Source organism: Hoplias malabaricus, chromosome 10, assembly GCF_029633855.1.
Source record: "Hoplias malabaricus isolate fHopMal1 chromosome 10, fHopMal1.hap1, whole genome shotgun sequence".
Lineage (NCBI taxonomy): Eukaryota > Metazoa > Chordata > Actinopteri > Characiformes > Erythrinidae > Hoplias > Hoplias malabaricus.
In genome coordinates, this window is record NC_089809.1 from 33,812,673 (window position 1) to 33,829,964 (window position 17,292).

Consider the following 17,292-nt stretch of genomic DNA (forward strand, 5'->3'; position numbering starts at 1 on the left):
CATCAGGGGTCATCAGGCAGGGACCTCCTCTCGTTGGTGTTTCACTGAATTAAGCCACAGTACCTCCAGAAGGCTCAACACAGAAGTCTGGCGTCTCAGATCCACCACACTCCAACAGAAAGTCTACCACCAGGTCACATAATACCATTGTAATAAGTTAATTTTAAGATACAAATTTTCTTAACGAAAGCCCTTCACTTTTAGACAAACATGCTCAAACAGTGCAGTACCCCACAGAAGTACAGTTAGCAGCATGGCATCAGTGTGTCTTTTTTTACTGCTAGATTTCAGGGTTCTATCTCATCATTATTCCCTCTTTTATTTGTTACTAAACTATCAGAGCAAAACTGCTGATAAGCCATCGACACCAACCTGCTATTACTGCTTGGTAGTGATATACACTGCAGATTGCTTTGTTGGTCAAACATAGCAAGTATTTACATAAGTGAAAAAAACCTGATATGGTCTCAATAGACATAAACCATACAGCAGGCATTATAAATGAAGTGAGTCGAATTAATCAAGTGACAATATATATATATATATATTCATAGCAAGAAGAATCGACTCTTGATGAAGACATAAAAAGAACCGAATCTTCTTTGTTTCTTTATTGGAAAAATGTACTGTCCGTAAGATGGCGCTGAAGCTCTTATCCGACCGTCTCTCTGTGTCTCGTGAGACTCTAAAGGCTTCTCGGTGTGTCTCTCTGTGTCTGTTGTTCCTGACCCGACTCTAGCAGGTAGGAGCTCTTCCTCTCACCTGAGGAGAAGAAATTCTCCTGCTCAGATTCTGCCTCACGCTCAGTGCATGTCGGTACATTTACTCGTGACGACTAATGTTTTCGTTCTTTTCCTCCTGAACGTTAGCCTGCTTGTTTCTGGGGTATTTCCTCTCTCTAGCTGCCAAAACTTTTTCTAAACGCAGCCTTCAACTCTCTCTCTCTCTCTCTTCTGAAGGTGGTGTGGTTTAAAAAAGAAAATAAATATCTGTATATTATCTTCACTCTTGTGCTACAGCTTTTTTTTAATTCATGAGTCGTGCAAAGGTATATTTTAGTTTGTAGTGGTTACCAGTTTACAGTAGTTGTCAGTTTATTTGTAAGTCGCTGTGTAGAGGTCTTTAAGTGTGCAGTCATTTTCTCTGTAGAAGCTTTTTCTCAGGGAAGGTGTGTGTTCCTGAGGAGCTTCAGAACAAAGGTCTGTTTGTTTTTTAGCTACTGATTTACAGCCAGTGTTAAAGCCTCGCAGTGAGGCATGAAGTTAGTCTCGTAGGAGTGTACAGGGTGGACTTCAGCCTGGTACACTACGTAGTGCAGGACTCTGCTCTGTATGTGCCTCCAATTTAATTGAAAATACTAAATGTGCACATAGTAAAAGTCAGTGCCAAAAATAAACTTCCTGCTGAAACAAGACCAGGCAAGTCTAGTCCAAAGCACTTTTTTTTCACACAAACGTCACTGATGTTTCAATAATGATTCATCCATGTGGCTTCAAAATACCTCCTTCTTTAGGAATCATTTAGTTATTTAGATTTTGTAAGTATTGTCCTGTGTTTACAAAACCCAGCATAACATGAATGACACTTATGGTTTATGCTACATTTTTAAAGTATCTTAACTACGAACATTTTAATATTGTTTTCTCAAACATTTATAATGCTAGTCCAATGTTTTACATCCTCCAGAGTGGTAAATATAAAGTGGCAAAATGTATTCAAACTGTTTATGAAAGTTTCGCCCACCTCATTCACATTAAAGTGCTTCCCCATCCACTATTTTCTGGCTGTGCTGGGGATAATAGCATGTCATCCAGTGTCAGAAATACACATTGCATAAAAGGACACTCTGACCAACACAATGAATGTGACTATGATACTTTTGTAATAGAAACAAAACTTGAATCTACCAGTGATGCTATATTTTTTATTCTGACACTAATTATTGGGAGGTTTGTGGTTGTGGCTCAAGGAAGTACTCATCCTGACTGACCAGAGACACATTATCCTGTCAGAGATATATTTTATAACATTTCAGTTACAACTTCACTGTTTGGCTTTTTCACATTCCATAATCCTGTTCCCTAAAAAAACATTTATACTTTACTTTAGGTTTACTTCCCTAAAAAAACCTAGACCATTGTCATTTTATCCTTATTCACTGGTGTAAAGAAGGAGGCCCCACCTCTCTGTCTGAATCATGGCCTTGTGTCCACCCGAACCCCCCTCACTTTACCGGCTCAATAACTAGATTCCTGCTTGGCAGAAGGAGGTTTTTCAACATCAGCTCCGACACCTCCCAACCTGACAGTCATGAAGGACAGTGGTCACCATAGAAACAGGACATTCATTCCCCACAGAGGATCCTCACCATGTTTGTATCTCATTCTAAATTCCTTCAGCAGATGAGGGATTGGGAAAAATTCTTTAGTCAAGCTGTCGGAGTTATGAAATTGTGTGCACTGTTGGTTTACTTATATGATGCAATGACAGTCTGAGCTCAAATATTTTAGATAATGTACAAAGATTTCTGCTTGTTTGAACTGTCACTTAGGTCCAAAGTCCTAATATCTCAGAGCAGAATAACTGCAGAAATGTGACCTGGCCTTAGCGAAAGAAGGGGTGAAGGACATAAACTTGGTAATGAGGGGGAAACTACCAGAAATTTCATGTTACACAATGAAGAGTGTGTGTGCTGACATTTGGGCTTCAGGCTGAAAATACAACCATTTTAGGTTGGATACTAGCAGTGGTCAGTATGGGAGGTAAGTGCAGTGTTACCCTTTTCAGCAGAGGCATATGCTGCTAACAATAATGGAAGCTTGTACTACACCAATTAGCATTACGCAAACTGCAAGCCTAAAGCATCACACCTTCAATCTGAGAGATGTTGTAATATTAGAAAGACTTGGTTATGTGGTTTCTGGGACCATATATATGTGTATTTTGCAAAGCCAACATGATGGAAATTTTGTCTGCACTTTCTGTTTCACACTGAAAAAGAATGAATAGTAATTAGGCTCAATGCTATTGTTGTAAAATGTGTATGATGTATAATACTTGCTGACACAAAAGTCATATTTCTCTAAAGTGTGGCCACACATGGACCTCTAGATATTAGATATACTAATGCTCCATTTCTGACTAATTCTGTCTGTCTCCACTGTCTTTTTTAGGAGTCTATATGCTTTAGATTTTCTATATACTTTAGATTTTCGATGATGAGAGTTTGTTGTTGAGCTGCAGTTATTGTGCATAAGAGATTTGTGATTGAATTAAAATGAGATTCACACATCACATGGAGTTGTCATGGACACCTAAGCCTCATGGAGCATACACTATCTTTTACAGTTCCTTAAAGAACCATTGGAAGATTTTAGGGAAAATTTTGTGTATGGCATCATTTTCTGACACGTTTATTTAAAAGCTTCAATAAAGGGCTTTTTCCACTCAAACCAGTCCATTACACTTGGATGAAGACTGTTGATGCTTTGTGTAGTAGTGTGATTTCTAAGAAGAGAAGGATGTGATCAGATTAAGGGTAAGCAAGAAAATTCTGTCCACAACTAAATCTGCATATGACTGCAGATTTCATCGGGTTTTTCATTTGAATTGCTCTTGGAAGTAAAGCTTGTATATTTGACTGATTTTGGAGGAGCTCTTAGAACTTAAATTTTATTTTTAGGATGATTACATTGTCTCTCTTTATGAATGTGGATGAAAGATCCTGTAAATTTAATTAAGTACATGGACTTAATTAAAGATCTCACTTTCAACTTTGGTGTGGCAGCATCTGAAGGCATTGGATTTAAGACATTTAACACTCAGGAATATCAAGAGACCTGCCATTCTGGAGCCTGGAGTGCTGTCTTAAGTCTTGTCTTACAAATCTTACATAATTACTGACTCACCCAGAATCAATATTCTAATTTGAGTTTTCATAGAACATGTAAACATACTAGACCTTCTTATTTTCTGGGTCATGTTTACTGACATATATTTTGGGCTTGTGATGATCCTGAATTCTGCTAAGCAGAAAGGAGATGAGATGATTACAGAACCCCTGAAGTTGAAAATGCAGTGAACACCAACCTATTTATCAAGTCGCAGATTAACCACAGAGTTCATCATCTGGGTACTTGCAGTGTATTATATTCCATTGCACTTGAACACACTATGTAGAATACGAGTGGTGAGTAAATTATGGAGGTATGGAATTTGAGACACACATTGTAAGTTGTCTTCTGTATTGAATTTCAGAAAAACAGTGAACCTCTTAGTGGCTTCATTAATTCTGAGCATATCAAAGTGTGTATTTGCGCATAAGGGAAGAGAATCAGTTGGAGCTGATTTGAGGAAGCAGACCATAGATGAAGAGATGATGTGGGATGAGTGTGGATCAATACTTTCGATTTGTGCCAATGAAGACTGAACTTGTCATTATGTGATTATGTTTCAGTGAGGGGGACGTTTCAGCTTCTCGGGAGCTTAAATGAGACATGGCATTTCCACTGAATGACTTGTGATTAAATGTGTATATGAATGTGTGTGTTGACCTACTTTGTTTCTGTCTTATTTTCTTCTGTGAATTAAATTCTAACATCTACTGACACCTCTGAAGGCCTGTATATGATTCGCATATGATTGCATGTGATGTGTATGACTGTGAGCCACACAAAACAAAGAAAGGAAACCAAATACCTAAGCTATGTAGCAAATAATGAGTTAATTTAACTGACTAACTCAGCCTTATCCTCACTCTATATGCTTACTGTGCTACACTTCGGAGACTTGGCTCTTGTGTTTTTTGTGCATTTAATCGTGTGTTGATTTCCGATTGATTCTCCGTGTGTACAGCTGCTTACATTTATTTATTTATATATTTATTTATTTATTTATTTAACCTAAGCCAATTATATTGACTATGACTATCTACTCTGAAATCTGTATTCTGTGTACTATCCCTGAGCTCAGAATTAAATAGTAACAATAGTTCAGAGACACTTGAAATAGACTGGATTCTGCTCAGTGTCTCCTTACTGCAGCCTCTGGTCTCTTATTTTTCAGGACTCAAGAAGTATTGACTCTTCTGTCCGTCCAGTGTCTCCTGGGCAGCAGCTCTCTATTGACCTTGGAGCTTCCTTCTTTATCTTGCTTTTTCTATCAGTCTTTCATTCCTCCTTTAAGCTAGTAAATAAAAAAATTATTAAAGACCTTGGCAGCTCCCACATGGCCTCAGGTATTCCAGGCAGCGTTCTGTTATTGTAAATCTCACACTTTAAAACATCCCACTGCCTTTTTTTTTCCTCAGTATATTCTCTTATACTTATACCAATAGTTGTCTTCACATATAGATCTCCCTGCTTTTTGACTCTTGTTTTTAATGGGTTTGGTTCATATGGAAAAGCATATTAATTCTATATTAAAAATATGAAGTTAAGAATTGCAAAAAATTATATATTTGAAATTTATGCCTGTATCACACTCAAAAAAAGGCATAGAGTAGATGGAGTGTGTGGTGGAGTTGAAGGCCTGTCGGCAGTAGAGATCTGTCCTATGTCATGTCATGAAGAAGAGAATGAGGCAAAGGAAAAACATTTGGACTTTGCAGCTGCTGAATCTTGTATGAAGTAAAAACAATCAAATATTCCCCTTACACAACTTAAGCAGTGTATAACGTCAGGTCCCAAAGAATAATAAGTGTAAATAAAAAGAAAGGTGATGTAACACACTGGTAATCAGGCCTCTGTCCTAACATTTATGAGAGTGTTGTAGCCATCAATTTATAAATGTGATTATATTTACAAAATGCAGTCCAGTGTTTCAGTGAAAACATTGGAAACATTTTCTTTTGTGTTTTTGTCAAATAAATAAACTTCAGGGGAATTAACAAATCAGATCTTTGGTTTTATAGCATTTTACAAAATGTCTTAACTTTTCTATAAACAAGTGTAAATCTTTCTCTCTCTCTCTATCTCTCAGCACGTCTCAGGCGGTACTCTGATGTCATGGCTCTGCCGGACTCCTTTATCCAGAAACAGCAACTGGACGCCTCTATGGCAGACACCTTCCTGGAGCACCTGTGTTTGTTGGACATTGACCAGGAGCCCATAACTGCACGCAACACCAGCATCATCTGCACCATTGGTCAGTAAAGTCTGCAATGGCTCGTCACTGCAAACAGGGATATTTTGACAGTTTTATCCCGTCTTTGTTTCCTCTCTCACTTCCTCTCTCTCTCAGGTCCGGCATCCCGCCCTGTTCCAAAGCTGCAGGAGATGGTGAAAGCTGGAATGAACATTGCTCGTCTCAACTTTTCCCATGGCACACACCAGGTGCTTGTGTGTGTGTGTGTGTGTGTGTGTGTGTGTGTATTAGTAGAAACACATCAAGGTAGGAAACTCTCCCTCTCCTTTCTCCATCTGATGATCTTGCTCTGAGTGTCTCTGTTGGGTTTCTTGTTTTTTCTCTTGTGTCTGTCTCTCAGTATCATGGTGAGACGATTCGTAATATTCGAGAGGCTGTGGAGACATTGACGTCTGACCCATTGTACTACAGGCCTGTGGCCATTGCATTGGACACCAAAGGACCAGAAATCCGCACTGGGCTGGTGCAAGGGGTAAGACTTGGCAGTGAGTTGTGAATGTGTGTGTACGAGTTACTCATAAGTGGCAGTGTCAGGTCAGACCCTAGTGTCACAGAGTAATGGCAGTATCACAGGTAGTGTTTGGGTAGTCTAGACAAAATTCTAAAGATTAATCTATTAAACACAGTCTGGATGCAATCGTGCCAGCTCCATTTACACAGTATCTGGGATGGAGAGGTTCAAGCTTTCAAATTAAAATTATATTAATAAGATTGTATATGGTTTTCCTCTGTAAAAATCAGACTCTTAGGTAAACGGCTTGTATTCGCCACACATTTCACACTCAGTTTAAGATCATGCGGTGATACAGCGCAAACACACCCACGACACAAATTGGGCCATAATCCATGCTGCTCTCCAAATTGGATGCCAAAATTTCAGCAGGGCAGGCAGAAATGGACAGACAGCCTGCCTCCAAATATCTCCATTATCTATGATAATAAGACTTTTTTGTGACTGTGGTATGTCACCATGGCTTCTTTTGTCAATTTCCTACTCCTCCAGAATGGACATGTGGTGCTGTCGATGCCCACTCACTCTGCTGGCACCATTCAACTACAAGCTGAGCTCAAGCTAGGCACTTCTCAGTAGAAATAGTGGTATTCCAGTGCACTGAAAGGGGGTGAACCTAGTGAATGCATTACTCTGAAAGTTTTGTGCGTACTAGGCCAAGGGAAAAAAAGCTCTTGCCATATATCAATGGAAGAGTACATCTTGATGTAACCTCAGCTGGCTGTTTAAGCATGATTACCAGATGTGAGGCTCAAGGCGTTTACCAACAGATACACAGTGCCTTCCAGCCACAAACTGAGAACGGAGAACAGTCTGAGATGGTTTATGATTATATTTATGCAATTAAGCAGATGCTCTTTTCTAGAGCAGATTACATAAGTATGCTGTTGTTTACTCAGTGCAAATATACTGATGTCTAACAGCACCCTTGAGTCAAGACATTTGAAAAGACAGAATCAGGGATGGATGCTTATGTCGCTTATTCACAACATGGTTCCTAATTGACTTGGCTCGGCTTGGCTCTCCTCGCTGTTTGGTTCCTGGTATGTGTTGGTTTTTCACCACAATGGCTCCACTCTGAAATGTAGCCGATAATGTCACAAAACACCTTCTCTAACTGGAGCCACAAGCTTTGGAAACCACAACAATGGCAGTAAAGTTAACAATCGTTTACTCATAGTGTATTCACTTATTCTTTTTGTTTTTTGGAACTGATCACAGGCTCCGGTTTCCTCCCACAGTCCAAAAACACACGTTGCAGGTGGATTGGCGACTCGAAAGTGTCCGTAGGTGTGAGTGTGTGAGTGAATGTGTGTGTGTCTGTGTTGCCCTGTGAAGGACTGGCGTCCCCTCCAGGGTGTATTCCCGCCTTGCGCCCAATGATTCCAGGTAGGCTCTGGACCCCCCGCGACCCTAAATTGGATAAGCGGTTACAGATAATGGATGGATGGATGGAACTGATCACAGCTCCAAACATGAGTTCAGAGAGATCAGTAGTTTTTTCAATGCATATTGCACCATCCAGTTCTCGATGGAGTATTTTTTCGGGCAACAATCCAAGGAGCTTTTGAACCTTTTCAAAAAAACAAAGCAAAACTTTCTGAGCTAATGTTGTGAGTTGGATAAAAAGAAATGTGATCTCTACTGTAGCTTGGATATTTTACAGATTCCTACACTGGAGGATCTGGCAACCCGTTTGGCTGTTCCTGTACCCGTTTAGAAGAAGCTGTTTTGATCGCTCTGGTTTTCCTGTTACTTGTTTCTACTGTTATTTCTGTACTCTGTAGGTACATTATTGTAAATTAAGGTCCAAAAATAGTGTTAAAGTCCATTTGTGTTCCCTAAAGGTGCATTACATTTTGTTCTCCAGAAGGAGAGGTGTATATTTGTACCTATCATTATAGAACTGTGTAAAAAAAACAAACATATAAGCTCATACATATAAGTAACACAATGAAAAAAATCAATGAATATAGAATTTGGCACAGTTATTATCCCTAACTAAAGGATTTGAATATGGACTTTTGAGGGTACCACCACAGTAACAGCAAAAGCTACCACTGCAGTGACCGTTTAACTGATGGTGTAGTTTGTGCTAGATGTCTGCATTTCATCATGATCGACAACTCTCTCTGGTGAATCACTGCTATGCAAGGTCTTAAAAAAGCGAAGTGGAGTCGAGCCGTGTCAAGAAAAGCATTATTAGATATAGACAAACATGACATGCAGTCATTTCAGGTGTCAGGGACTTGTATATTAGGTTTGTTAGCTTCAGTTGGGCACCAGTGTTAGGGCACACAAGTTTGCTGACCTCCATTCTTTATCTCTACAAAAATGGAACCTGCTATGGTTGGAGATGTGGACAGCCAAATCCTTGCTTAAGCGCCTACTGATTATAGGGTTTCATGGCTTTAGTCTTGGTGACTAAACAGATAAATGCAAGTTCTTGGGATCCACATGTGGGTGGAAGTCTCACTAGTGCTACTGCATATTACAGTAGCGTTCAGAAATGTCATCCGAATTTGGAACTGTGTGTCTTTCTGTGCTGCCAATTGGCACAGACAACTAGAGCCAGAGCTCCTGGCACCAGGTGGGGATTTCTTTTTGGATCTAGGATATACAAAGGTTATATAAGTGCACCTAAGGCTGACCTAAGATTACAGAATTTGAGCAAGAGAGGACAAATTGTGTTATTGATTCATGATGGCATGCCCCTACAGTGAATTGTATGGTTGATGTAATGTGTGTGACAGATCCAGTTTTCCTAAGAGTCCCTCATCCAGGGCATGCACTTGCAGAGGAACTGTTAGCTCTCAAAGCAGCAACTACTGGGCCACCTCATAATCTCTGAAGATGCCTAAGGTTAAGTAGCGAATGCTGACAGGCACAGTGAATGGTCATGAAGTAGCGGGCAGATCATTGTTACTAACTGGCATGTGAACCAGAGTATAACACAAAGAGCTGGTGTATGGCATATAATACATAGACTTTGGACATTTTCTGTTCCACATATTAAAATATAACATATATTTTATATCAGGGACAATCCTCATTATTAACTTAATGGTAAATGTGCCAGTGTAATGACCAGTCACATTCCCAGTAAGTGAATATCAGCCAGAAGCAATTAAAGTAAACAAAATATTATGTGTGCGCTCTGGTTCCAGCGTGACGATGGTGAAGTGAAACTGGAACGGGGGGCGTTGGTGAGGGTGGTAACAGCAGAATCAGAGCGAAATGGGACAGATGGTGCCCGAGTGTGGGTGGATTACCCCAGCCTGCCCAGTGTGGTGCAGAAAGGCAGCAGGATCTTCATTGATGATGGACTCATTGCTCTCACTGTGTTGGAGATAGGTACCTCACACCCTCACAAACACATTTATGGGCTTCCAGGTGGTGCTGTGTAAATGTACTGGCCTGATCTAAAGGAGATCAAGTTTAATCTCTGATGGTGTTTCTGCTATTCATGCTGGCATGTACAGTTGGTCTCACTGTAGCGGGAACCGCAATATAAGTGAAATATTCACTTTGCTAAATATGTACACTACCAGTCAAAAGTTTAGACACATCATGTCATTAGATTCACTGTATAGAACTCATCTAATCACTGTATAGAACTGTGTACCAGCCCCTACCTCTGCACAATCCAAGTTATGGTCTCAAACAAATTAAGGCGGCGAGCGTTCTACAAATTAACTATTGACGAAGCCACAGCTGTTCACTGCAAACCATTCCAGGTGACGACGAATGAAGCTGATTGAGAGAACGCCAAGAGTGTGCAAAGATGTCATCAAAGCAAAAGGTGGCTACTTTGAGGGGCAGCCATGGCCAGATTGTTAGAAAAGCAAGCTTGGGACCAGAAGGTTGCCAGTTTAATCCATGACTGGCAGAATATTTGGTTGTAGGGAGAGTGAAGGAACAGCACTGTCTTCTCCCTCAGCATCCACAGCTGACGTGCCCTGAGCAAGGCACCTAACCTGTTTTATATATGAGACAAAATATTTTCTCTTTGCCCCTGAGACTGGTTTAATTGACCGATGACATTTGACCAAAATGTTCATCTATTCATTCTGTAATAACTTATCAAGTTCAGGATCCTGGTGGGTCCGGAGTCTACCTGGAATCACTGGGCACAAGGCGGGAACACACCCTGGAGGGGGCGCAAGTCCTTCACAGGGCGACACACACTCACACATTCTGTTAATGTAAATATTGTACATAATATATATGTGAACATAATTGCTGCTTTTGCATGCACTGGTAGTCAAATACACTCACTGTCACACACAGTCAGAGGCTGAATTATGGGTCACTCCCTGTCTAGTCTGCTCTGTAGCACCAGTGTCCCACATCCCAGTGGGTTTAGGGCTGGTTTGTGGCCAAGTCATTCTGAAACAATCAACCAGTGTAATTACATCTGACAGGTAACTTGCAACTCAGAAGAGAAGGATATTAGAGAACATCTTTGAAAATGCACAGAAATACCAGTAAGGGAAATCATTTTCTCATGTATGTTTATATGTACATACACAGATATACATTTTTTCAGGGATTATCACTGTGAAATCACACATTTAGGTTTTCCAAGTGTCCCACGCAAAAGATGTTTTAGTTCCAAAATCATCTTGTGTAAAGGATAAACAAATAAACAATTAACACCCACATATCTTCACATAGATACAAGCTGCAGCACTGCTCTGTCTCTGATTTGTAGGTGAGGGGTGGGTGGACACTCGTGTTGAGAATGGAGGAATCCTATGCAGCCGTAAAGGTGTGAACCTGCCGGGGGCAGAGCTGGTGAACCTACCTGCGGTGAGCGAGCGGGACAAGGCTGACCTGCAGTTCGGAGTAGAGCACGGAGTGGACATGGTTTTCGCTTCCTTCATCCGCTGTGCAAAGGACGTGCAGGCAGTGCGGCACGCGCTTGGACCCAAAGGCAAAGAAATCAAAATCATCAGCAAAGTGGAGAATAGACAGGGTGTGCAGAAGTGAGTCACATACTGACTACTAAAGAAAGACAAAATAGAACTCCCAAGTGTCACACTTGTAGAAGGTAGATGTGCAATGATACACAACATTTAAAAATCTATACAGTACAAGGGTGTTGTGAATTTATTATTTGATACAACAAAAAATTAGAGTAATTTCAGTCTGGGCAAGAGCATGACAAACACAGCCCATTTTACTCTAGCTGGTTTCAAAGAAATGTTTAATATTTATGTATAATTGTAGTGAAAAGGTTTAAATTTATGTCATTTAAAGAGATCAAGGGACGTATTTTGATGCAGTTTAAAAATTGTACACACTGTTTCAAAAACAGTTTTTCAAGATGTCTTGAAAGCATCATACCCTGAGTCCAAGTGTTGGTCCTATGGTCAAAAATTTTCATTTCTATCACTGGTTTTGCATCACATATCTGGGAGTTCAAGAGACCATAATTGGCCATGTTCAGCTCTCCATGCACGAGCAACCGTTCAAAAAAGATGTGGTGTCTTCACAATACAGAGATGTGTTAGCCCTCACCTCTTGCCCTCCAGCTATTTAAATTAGTATAAAATAATGTAATGCTGTAAATGCATTATGTTATTAATAATTTGAATAAACTCTGTAATGCTTTAATTAAACAGCTTGATCCAATTATATATTATATTCAATATGCAAACCATACAGCGTTATATAAAACATTTGATTTTACAAACAACTCTGTAAGAAGTGTAGGGACAAGGTTAGTGTGATATGTCTAGAATTTTATAGATTTTATCTTGCACTGTGTGGGTCTTCTGTATGCGGTGAGTGCTGTGTGTGTGTGTGTGTGTGTGTGTGTGTGTGAATGCATGAATGATAGATGTCCTTATCTGGATGTACTTTTTATGTATTCTGCATGTACTTCTATAAATAAATCTACATGTTCTCCCTCGATTTCTCTCTTCCTTTCACCCTCTTATACACACTCTGTCTCTCGTGTCATTCTTGGACATTCCTTTGACCCTGCTCTCTCTCTCTCTCTCTCTCTCTTCTCTAGTTTTGATGAGATCCTAAAGGAGAGTGATGGTGTGATGGTTGCCCGGGGTGATCTGGGTATTGAGATTCCGGCAGAGAAAGTCTTCATCGCACAGAAGATGATGATCGGACGCTGCAACTCAGCAGGAAAACCAGTCATCTGCGCTACACAGGTCGCGCACACAGACATGCACATACCCACATACACAGCAGGACCAGAGAGGTTATTAACACATCTATGTACTATATCAAGTTCTGTGCTGATTGAGCTGATAGAGAAATTGCGTGGATATCACTCTCTAAGAGAAAGAGCAATAAATAATGGGAGATTAAATTGACTAAATTTACAATCGAAACAAAAGTTATATTTTTACTGCAGAACAGTAATGGATTGCTTCCATTGTTACAGAGGACATTATTTCACTACGCTTACAAAAGCATCACCCATCCATCCATCCATTATCTGTAACCGCTTATCCAATTTAGGGTCGCGGGGGGTCCAGAGCCTACCTGGAATCATCGGGCGCAAGGCGGGAATACACCCTGGAGGGGACGCCAGTCCTTCACAGGGCAACACAGACACACACACATTCACTCACACACTCACACCTACGGACACTTTCGAGTCGCCAATCCACCTGCAACGTGTGTTTTTGGACTGTGGGAGGAAACCGGAGCACCCGGAGGAAACCCACGCGGACACGGGGAGAACACACCAACTCCTCACCGACAGTCACCCGGAGCGGGAATCGAACCCACAACCTCCAGGCCCCTGGAGCTGTGTGACTGCGACACTACCTGCTGCGCCACCGTGCCGCCCAAGCATCACCCATTAGAAAACAAAGCTACACCGGGTTAGGGAGTAGACTTCAAACACGTATACACACACTCTCTAATACACACAGTCACCCCTAGTCTTACTAATGCACACACCTGTACACACAGGCACCTGCAGCAATGTCGAGTCAGTGTGTTGTATCACTGTCTTAACAATACCTTATGTGGCCTGACAGCCTTACGGTAGGGCAACAGCAGAGCTTCTCTTGTAGTGTTTGTGTCCTCACTGCAGTGTTCCCACATGTACTCTGAAGCCTACATAGAATAATGGAGACTGTTACTAAACCACAATATATCAGTTAATGCACTTAATTCTCTCTCTCTCTCTCTCTCTCTCTCTCTCTCTCTCTCGTGAGAGCAAACCAGGAGTACTCAAAACGAACATACTGTTACTGTTTTTTTTATTTATTTATTAAGACTTTATGTATTATTATTATTATTATTATTTAAACATTGCATTTAAATTGAATGTATCTCTTGTAGCATGTATAAGTTACAAATGTGACTTTATTTATAACCCAATGTCCTCATAATATACAATACTGTGCACAACTCAGAAGCCACCTATAATTTGTCAAAAGGTGTTTATTTTATCAGTGTCAATCATATATAAGGACATAGGTTGTACAGATTATCAGACATTAACAGAAATGTCTCTTTCAAGAGCAAAAGGACACTCGTTCTATAATCTCGTAAAATTTTATGACAGGTACAGCAGATTAAAAAATGAAAGAAAGAATAAAACAGCAAAGCTGAAAAGCAGTCATTAAAGGTGGAAACAGTGTTAGACGGTGAGCAGGGAAAATGAAGGAAGTAATGGGATGTCTGAAAGAAAACCCATCTCCATGACCACTAACAGGCTCCAAAAGCAGAGCCCATGAGCTACAAGATGAAAGGCAAATAATGATGTAAGTGTTTTGCATAAAGGTGTTTCATGCTTTAATTACTAAAAAATTAATTAGTTTTTTCTTTTTCAAGCAGAGAAACAGAGCATCAGTCCTGCTTTGACTTGCTTCTGCTTTTTCTTGTCGCTGTCCCATTAAAAGATTTATCTCTCAAAATAATAACTTTACAGGAGAAGGTAGAAACCATCTTAACTTTCCATTGTAGTGAATGTAAAAATATCTTATTCCAAGTCATTTTGGAGTAATTTTATCTATTTTCAAATGATGTATTGAACTTAAATGGACAAAAATGGAGATAGATTTTTTTAATTGGACAACGACGTATGCAAACTATAACCAAACAAAAATATATTCATCTGATTAAACTGAGGACACGATTTAGTAAAAAGTCCACATTTGGTCATGAAACACATTTTAAGGCGAGGTGTAAGCCGACTGTTAGTGCTGTGGTCAACAGCCACATGCTGAAGTCAAAAGCAAACTCATATGTGCTGCACTCATAGTCAGGGTCAGAACCTTTAATGTATTAAATCAAACCACTTTTTTTTATTTGTGCTTGTGTGTGTAGATGTTGGAGAGTATGGTGTCTAATGCCAGGCCGACACGAGCTGAGTCCAGTGATGTGGCCAATGCTGTGCTGGATGGAGCAGACTGTGTGATGCTCTCAGCAGAAACAGCCAAGGGACGTTACCCTGTGGAGGCTGTGGCGATAATGCATTCGGTAGGTGCACATGTGAGCTCCTGCAGAGAGTGTGCTGTTTGATGTTTTGTACATGTGCAGGCATGTGTATTTTGTTACTGAGAAAAACTTCTGTTAGCTTCTATTTTAATAACGGCCTTCGCAGCTTAGAATGAATATCTAATTACTACTTATCTGTATCTCTCTCTCTCTCTCTCGTTTTCTGTCAGATATCCAGGGAAGCAGAAGCAGCTATTTTCCATCAGCAGCTCTTTGAGGAGTTGAGGCGTTTGACTCCTCTGAGTATGGACCCCACCGAGGTCACGGCGATTGGGGCTGTAGAGTCGTCCTTTAAATGCTGCGCTGGAGCCATCATTGTCCTCACCACCACTGGCAGGTGCCCACACCGCTACCTTATTATCTCTATATTAATCATTAATTGATTCGCTAATTTCTTCAGTAATCTCTTTAGGAGATTTTCTGCCAAGATATAGTTCTATACTAAATGGTTAATTGTAGAGAAACATACAGAGTTGTGTTTCTGTGGTGACAGGAACCAGGGTTTGTATAGCCATTTTATTTACAATCCACACAAACATGGAAACTTATCTTCTGGGATTTTGTCTAATGCTGATCCATGTAAATATTAGGGAATCTGTAAAAGAAATGACATAATTTTTATATGTATTATGTATTCTCTGATCTGAACGGGTTTAAAATATATGTTTTAGGCCAAAACCTAGTCTTAAATCTAAAGAAGTGGCTCCTGTTTTTTGCAACATATTCGTAATCATTTAATGTAACAGTTTTTTGGCAGTGAACACATTTCACAACAGAGCAGTAAGAATGTTGGCAAAATTCCTACTTAATGTTGGCAATGTTTATTTCTACAACACAGTAGTTTTCCAGCACAATTTCTGAGCTTTAAACTCTGTCAAATAAATTTTTTTCTTGATCCCTCAGGTCTGCTCAGCTGCTGTCTCGTTATCGTCCGCGATGTCCAATCATCGCTGTGACCAGAAGCGCTCAAGTGGCCCGTCAGTCTCAGCTGCTGCGAGGCGTCTTCCCTGCTCTGTTTCACACTCCACCCAGAGAGGTCTGGGCAGACGATGTGGACAACCGTGTTACCTTTGGCATGGACATAGGTCTGTGTGTGTGTGTGCGTGTGCGTGTATGTGTGCTTGATTGCTTGTGTTTCTTTCAATCTTACATGCGTTTTATTGAGTGTATAGTCAGGGAAAATTTTGAATTATTAAAGTTATCCAGATTCAGAAATCTAACTGCATTTTTTCCTTTAATGTGAAGAACAATGCATTTTTCAAGTGAAACAGACTATTTTGGAGGAAATAAATGTAGACAGAGCAGTTCACTTGAAGGTAAAATATTGTCTGCAGTAGGGTGAGGTGATGGCTGGTGGTTTACCTCAGTGATGTTTGGGGATGGTTAAAATGTAAAATAAAATGTTCAGTATAATGTTGACTATAAAGTTTCTTCAGTATCTTTTTTGTTCATATTATTAATTGTGTTGTTTAGTGCTTCAACATTCTTTTATAAAGTGTGTGTGTGTGTGTGTGTGTGTGTGTGTGTGTGTGTGTGTGTGTATTTGTTTAGGTAAAGCGCGAGGTTTCTTTAAGTCTGGTGACATGGTGATTGTGGTGACTGGCTGGAGTCCTGGATCTGGACACACAAACATCATGAGAGCAGTGACAGCTCCCTAAGGTCTCGTCTCGCTTTCATACCGCCTCTGAATTCAGACCCGTGCTCATAGGTGGATAACTAAACCATAAAAATACTACGTTGCCACTGTTAACCCAGCATTGATTTCAGCATCAAAATAAACAGTGCTTCTTAAAAATACAGCTCTCACAAACTCACTACTGTTCTGCTTTCTGCTTCCATCTGTTTTAAAAGGATGCTCATGAAGGATGTTTCTTTTGCTTTTTCAAAATAAAAGACTAATGCTATGTAAGCAGTGTTAAAAAAATAACATCCACTCACTGTTTCTTATAATTCACATTCACAATACATGCAAACTGAGCTGATTTCACACGGCCATGAGCTACCAATTCATAACCTGAGGTATGTATGTTACTGCAGACAGACTGTTAAAACATAGCGTTAATTCTGAGGGTTGAAAGAAGTTTGGAATTCCCAATGCAGCACATTTTAATGCACAGTTACCAGTTATTTGGTGAAGTGGAAAAAATAAATAAATA

General features: G+C 40.1%; 1 protein-coding gene across 1 annotated transcript; it reads left to right on the forward strand.

Annotated features, from left to right (window-relative positions):
* Positions 1-621: 621 nt before the first annotated feature.
* Positions 622-17,292, forward strand: pklr (pyruvate kinase L/R). The gene is made up of 11 exons (XM_066682794.1): positions 622-742; positions 5,980-6,144; positions 6,241-6,332; positions 6,485-6,616; positions 9,823-10,009; positions 11,370-11,643; positions 12,678-12,828; positions 14,966-15,118; positions 15,307-15,473; positions 16,040-16,221; positions 16,688-17,292. Exons 2-11 carry the CDS (start codon positions 6,006-6,008, stop codon positions 16,792-16,794), a joined length of 1,584 nt encoding a protein of 527 aa, XP_066538891.1. The 5' UTR covers positions 622-742; positions 5,980-6,005; the 3' UTR covers positions 16,795-17,292.

Coding starts and splice junctions, on each gene's coding strand:
- pklr (XM_066682794.1), top strand. CDS start 6,006: ATGGCTCTGCCGGACTCCTTTATCCAGAAACAGCAACTGGACGCCTCT. Junction 6,617..9,822: donor GCACTGGGCTGGTGCAAGGG/GTAAGACTTGGC, acceptor CTCTGGTTCCAG/CGTGACGATGGTGAAGTGAA. Junction 15,119..15,306: donor CTGTGGCGATAATGCATTCG/GTAGGTGCACAT, acceptor GTTTTCTGTCAG/ATATCCAGGGAAGCAGAAGC.